Source organism: Chaetodon auriga, chromosome 10 (genome assembly GCF_051107435.1).
Source record: "Chaetodon auriga isolate fChaAug3 chromosome 10, fChaAug3.hap1, whole genome shotgun sequence".
NCBI lineage: Eukaryota > Metazoa > Chordata > Actinopteri > Chaetodontiformes > Chaetodontidae > Chaetodon > Chaetodon auriga.
Genome location: NC_135083.1, coordinates 20,488,864 through 20,498,884, shown reverse-complemented (window position 1 = coordinate 20,498,884; position 10,021 = coordinate 20,488,864). Strand labels below are relative to the sequence as shown.

Below are 10,021 nucleotides of genomic sequence, written 5' to 3'. Positions count from 1 at the left end.
TAATATGGACATTTGCCGTCTGAGCGATCAAACCTGCGGGAAAAATACAATCTTAGTTCATTTCATTCATTCAGTCTCGTTCACCTGCACCTGAGTTCCTACGTGCTGTGCGTCAGTGAGGGATGCCAAGAAACGAGCACACGAGTGACGAGGTGGAGATGTGACCACGACGCTTGTGAAGCACAGCAGTAAATTCCCCCTCTGACTTTCCCCTTGAGTTGCTGCCAACACCACCTTCACATGACAACATCTGAATAAACTGATGCATGGGGTGATTTTAAAATGGGATTTTGGTTCATTTCAATTAAAATACTGCTCTGACGCTGCTGCCGTCTCATACAAAAAGGCAGAAAAGCTACTTAAAAATGGATTGAAATCCACAACCTCCTTTTCATTTGTCTTCTTTTTTTTTTTGTTTGGTTTTTACTTGTAAATAGAAATAATGATGTGACAGTCCAAGGAAGACAGCTGAAAAGCTTAAATCAAAAAAAAAAAAAAAACACACAGCATAAACAGAATCTGACACATACACAACTTCGACACACATGACCCTTACCCACCGTTTTTAAAAACAAATTTACATATTAGGGATGTAGTGATAATGCTGACAGCTGGAGGTACTGGGCCGGGACCTGTTAAACACTCAGTATTAGAGGTGAGTTTACTGTGGGAGATGTGACACCACAAGCTGCAGCCCAGGATGTATATAAACCGTAAGGAGCAACCAAAACGTAGCATTTTAGAGCATTTCATCACCAAACAAACGCGGAAAAATGTTGTTTCCTATTTCATAAAAAACTGCAGATATGTGTCATTTAAAAATCTCAATACTAGATACAGTTTTAATGAAAGGGTTCTTGGTGGTGTATGTATGATGTGAAGTACTTTTATCTGTACTTGGTAGATATCAGAGCATCCCTATAGATAATTAAAGACAAGCAAAAAAAAAACAAAACAAAAAGATAAAAATTTGCCAGCCTACGTCTGAAAAACTAAAAACATATGTAAAGGTGTGACAAGTGATATCTGGTATTATTGCTGAGGAGAAGCTGCTGCCCAAGTACCAGCTCATCTCATTTTGCTATGGCCTGTCACTTCTCCTCTCTCTGCCATCCTTTATTTAAGTCTTTGCTTCCGCCTTGCAGGCGTCTTGAGACGGAGCAGCTGGGCACTGGAGGAGGAGAGAGATGGAGGTGAGGGGCATTTCTTAAAGGGATCATCACAGTGAGTCCAGAAGATGTCCATGATCACAGTGTCAAACAGACCGGAGCGGGGAGAGAAGAGAGCACATTTCCATTTGACTTCCTCCTGGAGTTCCTCGCTCCCTGTCAGTTCTAAGGGACTGCTAGCGGGAAGCAGCAGTGTGGCTGTACTTGCAGCCCATCCAATAAAATGGAACTGAAGGAAGGGAGTTTTAAGAATACACTACTGTCTTTGCTCTCAGGTGGCCTTAATCGCTCTCCCCTCAATGGCTGGGTGGCCCTGGGGCCCACTTATCTGTGCTGTCGGAACCCTTGGGTACCGTCTGGCTGCCCGACAGTGTGATTGTTTGATCGGGTGTCCTCTGAAGGCAATGTTGAGTTATTGCGCCCTGGCCTGGCAGAAAAACGAGAGACAGGAATAAATTAGAGACAGCATCCTTTTGCATGTGCCAACTGCTGGGCACAAACTTCCTCCTGAGCTGTCCTGATTACAGGATCCCTGTCGTCTCACAACAGGCAGGTATCCACCCATGATTTTAGTCATATTGCGGCATCTTGATGTTAGGAGGGTTTTTTTTTCCTTCACTGTCCTTTTTTAGGTTCATTCTGGCATTCAAATCCAACAAGAAATGAAGCATTCAAGCAAGTTCTACAACGTTTCATCAGAGAGCTTTCTAAGGTTACTGTTACACTTCCTGTCACGCAAAACCCATAATGAAACCAAAAGTAACACACCAGGAGGAGGGGGAGGGGGTCACCAAGGCTCCTCACCACCCTGCTGATGTGTGGATTCTAACAGTTAATCTGGGATTCAGATGGAATTAGTCCCATTTTCTCCTTAGTTACTCTTCTGATTGTTAATTTGGGTATCTACCATTACTTGTTTTTTTTCAGTGTTAGAATATACCTTTGTTTGGTTGGTTTTTCATTTAATTCAAGACCATAGTATAGATGTTGACAGAGAAGTGAAAATGTAATTATGTAAATTAAAAAAACAAAACACTGTGCTTCAGTGATTTTTAAACACTCAACAATCAAAACCGTTAATTACCTGAATAAAGGGGGATGGAGGGATCTTACAATAATGCTTATTCATTTGCTACTTTTGTCTCAGTTGGATACTTAGCTCACAAAAAGTCAAACAGTCTGCAGCACAACATGGTATTTACTTACTGCGAGTGCCCTTAAGCAAGGCCTCATTAGGCTGCAGGTAAAACCTCTAAACTGTCAACACTTGTGGATTATTACCGGTCAGTGTTGGGCTTGTCCTGAGGCGTCTCCTCTGGGCAGGCACTGCCCAGTATTCTCTTCCTGGCCTCGGCGTACTCTGCCTCACGCTGGGCCAGAGACTTAACTTGTGGTGTGGGCCTGTTCTGATTCGAGGGTGATCCCAATGACCCGTTACTTGCAGGCCGCTTCAAAATGCGGATCTGAGGTGGGGGTGCTGCTGGCAGAGAGTTGTCTTGTATCACCATGGTTGTCTTCAATGGAGATCGTGGAGAATTATTACTGGACTCCCTAAAAGCAGACCAACAGGAGACAGTCCAGGAAAAATCAGTGATATGACAGACAGGAAGAGGTCTTTACCTTGAAGCGGGGGCGGCAGTGCCGATAATAGCTTAGATGATGCATGCGTGGCCAAAAGACGTGTGACAGAAACCCAAATACATTTAGTACTGATTCAGTTTGTCCCTTCTTATCAGCAACATTACAGACCTGATAAATGTTTTAAGACCATTTCTGAATTGTTAGGATCTGCTCTTCAATTCAGCTCACTTAAAAAAATGAATAAAGTGGATGGAATCAGTGCATTACTTGAGATGAACTGGCTCTTGGTGATGGGTCTTAATGATCCGTAAGAGGCCTTTTGTCTTAGGCTATATTTAGGTGCGTACTTTTACAGGCAAGCAAGATACATCATTAGTTTTGAACGGAAACTGAAGCCATTATTTTAAAAAGTCATAAATATAGGACACGCTCTTCCATTCGTAAAGCCTTACTTTTCTTTCTGGCTGATCCTTAGCTTCTCTTCTAACCGTTTCTCCATTTCCTGTGGGGAAAAAAATAGTCCAGACATACAATCATGTCAACAAACAACATGGTCAGATTGATTAGGGTTTAGGAAGAGAAGTGCGGCAGGTAGTAAGCAAGTCTGGAGTGGATGGAAAGCAGGATTCAGTTACAAGCTATTTATACATGTGGGAGCCAGCTGCCAAGTCATAACAGAGGGAGTGCGCAGTTAGCTAACATTAACCGGCTAATGTTGCCAGATAAAAATGTTAAGTAAAGGTAGACTGGGTTGCATTTTTAGAATAACCACAGGGGGATATGATTTAAAAAAGGAGCAGCTTCAACCTGACGAGCTGCTCACATCCTGACCAACTTCTCCTCAGAGCCACGTTCTTGACGTCATGAGCCAGCGATAGCCAAACTACCGCGACGTTAGCTAATGTTAGCTAAATGTGACCGACATAACTAGCTCGCTACCCGGCAACTATCTGGCAACATGGCCGAAATTGTTGTCCAACAACAACTTGGCCTCGTTAACTACAGGAAATCACCAAGTTAGTTCAGCAAGCTGACATCTTACCACGGAGAGTTAAAGCCAGGCTCCATAGAAAATGTACTTGCTAAATAGACGATAATGTAATAGTTACTGTACCCAATTAAAGAATGTGCCAAACCAATTGATTTTGTAAACTTATCGTCACTTTATTACAGTCAGGTTTCGACGGTCCACACTGATTCACAAGCTAGCTGTCGTCTACAGAATGGTTCGGTTACATTAGTCGCTACTGCGGGGAATAGTGAGAATCAATGCTTAGCACAATAGTTATTAATGTTAGCGTTATCAAATATATGACCAAGTAAATTTGCGATGAGCGTGGGTCGTGAAGGGGGCTTTTGTTGTCTTGTGCGAGGTGTACATCTACCAAGAAGTAGCGTTAAACCAACATTCAAGTGACACATTTTCCATGTTAGCTATGCAAAACAGAGCTAGCTTTAGCATTAGCACACAATCTATATTTAAGCATTTCAACAAAGACTGTACTCTCGTGGGGTTAGCTTGCGTCATGTATGTTCGTCAGTTCGAACAGTTAACTAGTGATTAGACATATTCGCCCTATATCATGCGTAATAAATAAAAAAAATGGCAAATGCCACTTGGTTAGTTAGCTAGCTGGCTAAGTCCATGTTAAGCCCTTCGCACTGGCTAACGTTAGCTACTTGACGTTAGCTCGCCAAGTTTCTTAAAGCTAACGCTAGCTTTAGCTACATTGTTGGCCCGCGGTAGTCATCAACATAGCACAACGTTAACAGAACTTCTAAAAACAACCATGTTCACATAAAGTAGCTACCAAAAGGGTATTCGCCAGTACTAAAGATATATTGAGCCTTTCATGATTTACCCCACTATCAGCAGCTTCCTCCCAACTTTCGGAGACCTCCTCATCCATGTTTCATTTTGCTCAGACACGCTGTGGAGTTAGCTGAGCTCCTTCAGATCCGCCTCTCGGCTGTCCGCAGCATTTGACATCACACTGACGGATTTCCCCACAGCCTGATGCCGCTTTTCACAGCTGATTAGAAATGGCCAGATGTGGCTCACTGTGTTTCAGTCGAGTCACAGTAAACAAAGAAGAAACTCGATCATTTTGCAAGAAAGAGTAGAAAACGTCTTTTACTGTTTTCCCCGAACATGCTACAGGTGTGTGTTCAACAGGAAGACAGTGAGTGCTTCCTTATGAGCTGTGGCCATCCCTCCCTGTTTCATAAGCCTCATAAGTTTGACATTCAGAGGTAATTGACATCATAGAGTCTAAAAGTTTAAACAATTCTGCTCTAGCATTTCTTTCCTGAGACCATCTGGATATGTTGATACGAGGCAAAGCCATGCTAGTTCAGCTTCATATCTGCTAAATTTCTATGATTGCATCTATTTACATTGCACTGTGGCACTTCTTTGTGATGAACCTCTGAACACTGGATGGACTCCAGCTGTGGAACATCCTCCTACATCAGGGCCGGTCTAACAATCACATATGACAAATCTAAATGACAAGAAATTCTACTGCACCATTTCTTTTTCTTTCTTTCTTTCTTTCTTTCTTTCTTTCTTTCTTTCTTTCTTTCTTTCTTATTTTTTCATATATCACATAGTTAAGTGATTAATCCCAAACTTCAGGTGAAATGTTATTAGACATTATAGTAACAGGCACAGTATAAACGGATGTGTTGAAGGAAAGTTGTCTACCACTGAGGTTTCTCAGCCAAACCTCATATGTAAATGTGAGTATTTTTACTCAGTGCTGTCACACATCTTTGATCACAGAAGGACATGTGCAATACACCACAGTGCAACCTTTCTGATCTGTGCGAGTGACACTGACATCTTTTCATTCATACTTCCTGATTCTTGTACACTTGTGATCTGATCAGAGCGTAGCATCAGAGTTAATTCAGACCCAGACATTACTGTAAATCACTGTAGTCTTGAGTCTGGCTCAGTGATGGTTGTCTTCTGAAAGGTATCAGTCACATACTTCTAGAATTGCATCTCTTTAAAAAATGCTGTTATTTCCAAGAACATTGAATTGATATTCTTGGCTGAGATAGGAGCATTATTGGCACATGAAAACATTGTTTTATCAAGCTTTCCTTGAAATTTCAGCCTTGTTGCAGTAATGCTGTTTCTGTTTGGACACATGAGGGCAGTATGGGCTTGTCAAACCGCAGCTGATGTTTTAGATTTGGTTCAAACTCAGTTAGGATCACCATGCTGTCTGCTGCGGTGTGCCTGGACTGTGTTTTTAAATCCCTTACATCTAAACTTTCATGCTATTTAGCCCATGTTGGAAACACTTGTGCATGGAGTGGTGCACATGATGACATGTAATTATCAAAAGTTGAACAAGACCACAGTGTGAGTGCAGGTTGTTTTGGCCAGATATAGTCTTGATTACATGATATTTAAACTGCTAATTATAATAATAATAATATAATAATAATATTAATTCCTTAATCTTAATCTAAATTTATATGCCCTGGCGCACGATCAATAAAGTTATATTTTATGTCTAATCTTATCTCTCTGTGTGTGTGTGTGTGTGTGTGTTTGATTTTAATCAAGCACAGACACTTTTCTTTCTCAGTGATGTAATGACGTAAACAGCCGTCTATGACATCATCCAAATATCTCAACACCTCAGCACTTTACATGGTCTTGTAAGACTGTTGTAAAAATGAAAATGAGACTTCTTGATAATCTGTGCTTTATTTTTATTGGATTTTAAACACTGACTGACTACACTATGTTTCTTTATTACCACCGGAATTGTATTTGCTTCCTCATTATCATAATTGTAATCTAAGATAAGAGAGGCTTCCAAATGACATGCTGTCAGTGATTTGGGCCGGATATAGTGAAGCTGATGGTGGCAAAAATAGAAATGAACTCAATAACCCAACTGATATGCATGTCAGCTTTTCTCATGCACCACACAGTCATATTGTCGCCCAAGGTGTTTCTGTTTTATGGTATAACATGAATATTTGGTGTACACACATGCCTCAGTATAAATCCACACCAGCCACTAAAAGATTCTTTCCCTTCTTCCTCCTCTTTCGGTGAGAGTGATGGAGGGAACAATATACACCAAAGGTTATCTGTGAAGCTTATATGAGGCTTCAGCACTCTGAGTCTCCCACTGAGCTGCAGTGGAAGGACAGTAATAAAAGGTGGAATTTGACACTGAAGACTAAAGGCTGTGACTTTGGATGATATCCACCTGATATGTCAAACTCAGGCTATTGGAACCTTATTTTCTACTCATACATTTAGGATTATATTTTTTCAGAAGTGTGTGTCTGTTGATTTTGTCCCTTATCACTTACTTGAGCACATATGGAAACTACATCCTTTAACACCTCTGGTTCCAGGACTGGACCTTAATCTGGATTGTTCACTCTTACATTTTATGTAGCTGACTGTATGTAAAATTAATCAGCCCATTGCCAGTACGGTTGATTGAGTTGTTTCATTTTCTTCTCATACAAAACATTAAAGTTAAATGACATTGTTTCCATAGAAAATACAGTCTCGGCTACTATAAAGATTATGTGTCCCGTAGTACATACAGTACCATCCTGATATTTGTAAAGAAATCAGACTCTGTTTAAAAGATATCTGACATTTTGCTGATGTTTTGTCCTGATGGTTGGGCCCACTGGCTCACCAAAAACATTTGTAATCATCTTCTGTAATAATAAATATCCACTGCAAATTTCATGGAAATGTGTCACATGCTTGATGCAGAACAGGGATTTGTGGCACAGCTTCACCTGTGTTAAAGGTGCAGAGAGAAGGGACACTCTCTTATTGTTCAAAAGTCCATTACAAACAACATTTAAGTGGTCCTTTCCAACATTGTTTGTAATATGTTGTTCATTGACCTCGATGAAGGGCACAAGCTGTTAAACATGACGTGAAAGTTTCGGTTCCCAGCATGCACCAGTCATTTCCTGCTCTGAGCGTCCAGTCCCACATGTCCACATTGTCTGTGAACGCTTACATGTCCTCAGTGGTGAATATTTCAGAGCTGTAATAAACACAGACTTCTCTCTGGGGTCAACATCGGGACCTGGTCTGCCACATGGGGATGAAAAGCATCGAAGCAAATGAGATCAGATTTGTTCGAAATACAGAAGTGGCTTTTCACTGCAGAACAAATCCATTTCACATTTATGAAATCTAGATTTCTTTTTGTAATCCTTTATTCTTGAAGATAATAGTGGATATGGTATGGTTATCACAGTGGTTTGAAAATGCATTGTCTCCAGATCTACGCGTTTATCCATTAATTCGCTGCAAACTCAGCCCACCTTGCACACATCCTGACTCGTTCAAAACCTTCCATGGGTTTGTGTGAACTAAGACAAACTATGACTGTAGCAGCCTGCAGAAACATCCCTCTGCTATCAGTCAGTGCTGCTAGAAATGCTGCTGCTGTATCATTACACAGGAAGAAGATGGCCTTGACCAAAATGTATGAAGTACAATAACTGAGAAAATGTGTTGACTACGCAGTGTGGAGAAGCAAGGTCCTTAAGGTCAACTCCAGACTTTTCTCTCCGGGATAATCTACCGGAGATTGATTTCATAAACTCTTATTATTGCTGCTATCATAGCAGTAAAAATACTGTGATAGGAGATATACAGTGAATGCACATATTGCATTTGCAGGACATGCTGTGATACTTTAACTTTTAGAAATTCAGTTGACTCCATATTCATTCATGTTTGCAACACAGCAGGTTTATTATCACCATAAGAGGTTACATCAGAAGAAAATCAGCATTTACAAACTTTTACACAATCTTCCATTTTCCCTTTCTTAGAGTGGCATGGCTTCTGAATCACAGTCAATTTTATTTCCCTTCAATATCAAAATACCAGGATGGCTTTTATTTACAACACATTTTGAATTTGTGGTTTATCCAGCATCCCAGAGCTCTTTTCTTTGTCAGCAGGGCTCTACCATCAGCACCTATGGACGTAGTATCCTGTCACGTATCCTAAGATGTAGATGATCACCAGTGCAACCAAAGCTCCTGTTACCTTCACTACCATTCCAGTGGTGCCGACACACATCCTGTTGTACAACCTGTGAAAGCGAAAGGGAAGCAGAGTCAGGCCAAGTGGCATATGGTCGATCATTCCAACATCATTTCATGACCTGGCTTTACCACGTTTTTTCAAATTCATTACGTCATTTCATATTTTTTGTAATGAAATTTATCTGAATTAATCATCAAATCCATATATCAAGTGAATTAAGGGTGACTGGGATGTAAGGTCAAATGGGACAGTATAACTATACAGGATTTATTTTCTGGCATGAGTGAAATTGATAACATCACATACGTATGCAGGGAAAGCATCAAACAAGAAGTCGGTCCTACACCGCGTGAGATGAGAAAAATGACAAGCTTCAGCAAGTTTCCATCATAAGGTCATCAAATTGTTGTAGCTAATGCACAGACCTTTGCATGAAGCACGAATTTGATGTATGACTGCAACAAAATCAGTTAAAATGTGTTCATATCATCTTTGTACTTTTGGAATTAGGTTGTTTTTGTTTTGTCCCATTCAGGTTTGGATGGGTGGGACAGTGTGATTTTGGGTGATTGTGATAGTGTTAAAAAGCTTTGCTAATGAAGAATATGATCAACCTCATCATCTTCAGTATTATGGAAATGTATAATGTGTTGGTCTTTTTTTTTTTTTTTTTAGAGAGAGTGAGTGAGAAAGCTTTCACAAGTAAGAAATTCAAACACTAATTCCCCAAGTTAAAAATTAATATAATGAAGTGTATTAGAAATATAATTTAAGTACGGAAAAGTAATTTCAGGTTCACTTGTACTTTGTGTGCTTGATTTAAAATATGTCTGACATATGCTTTTAAAAAGTGTACATCTGAATAGATGTCATTAAGTTTTGCTTAAATGTAGTAAATGTGAATATACTGATTCTGCAATACTTAAAGTGGTATGTATAAAAAATGTAGTTATTTTGAAGTTCTTTGTAATACACTATTAGCATGCTTAATTAAAGTGTGCTTTGATTTCACTTCAAGTATATATACAACACATTTGTGATATAATACAATTGTATTGCAAGTGTGTTTTGAATGCTCAGAAATTCTGATTTTTTCTGGTGTTCTTCAGTACACTTAAAGTTTGTTAAAACCTCGTCCACATCTTCCTATAACTGTATTTTCTGCTTAGTAGCATCACAAAATTCTCAACAATATGAAAAC

General features: G+C 39.9%; 1 protein-coding gene across 1 annotated transcript; it reads right to left on the bottom strand.

Moving 5' to 3' along the window:
- Positions 1-1,393: 1,393 nt before the first annotated feature.
- Positions 1,394-4,724, bottom strand: szrd1 (SUZ RNA binding domain containing 1). The gene is made up of 4 exons (XM_076740249.1): positions 4,613-4,724; positions 3,203-3,252; positions 2,451-2,720; positions 1,394-1,596 (listed from the first exon to the last, which is right to left on the bottom strand). The coding sequence occupies exons 1-4, from the start codon at positions 4,658-4,660 to the stop codon at positions 1,494-1,496; spliced, it is 471 nt and encodes a 156-aa protein (XP_076596364.1). The 5' UTR covers positions 4,661-4,724; the 3' UTR covers positions 1,394-1,493.
- Between the last annotated feature and the right edge of the window lie 5,297 nt (positions 4,725-10,021).

Bases quoted from the DNA above. Each gene is read 5' to 3' on its own strand.
- szrd1 (XM_076740249.1), bottom strand. From the start codon at position 4,660: ATGGATGAGGAGGTCTCCGAAAGTTGGGAGGAAGCTGCTGATAGTGGG. The intron at 3,253-4,612 runs GTAAATCATGAA...TTTTCCCCACAG, and splicing joins AGGAAGCTGCTGATAGTGGG to GAAATGGAGAAACGGTTAGA. The intron at 1,597-2,450 runs GTAATAATCCAC...TTTTTCTGCCAG, and splicing joins GACAAGCCCAACACTGACCG to GCCAGGGCGCAATAACTCAA.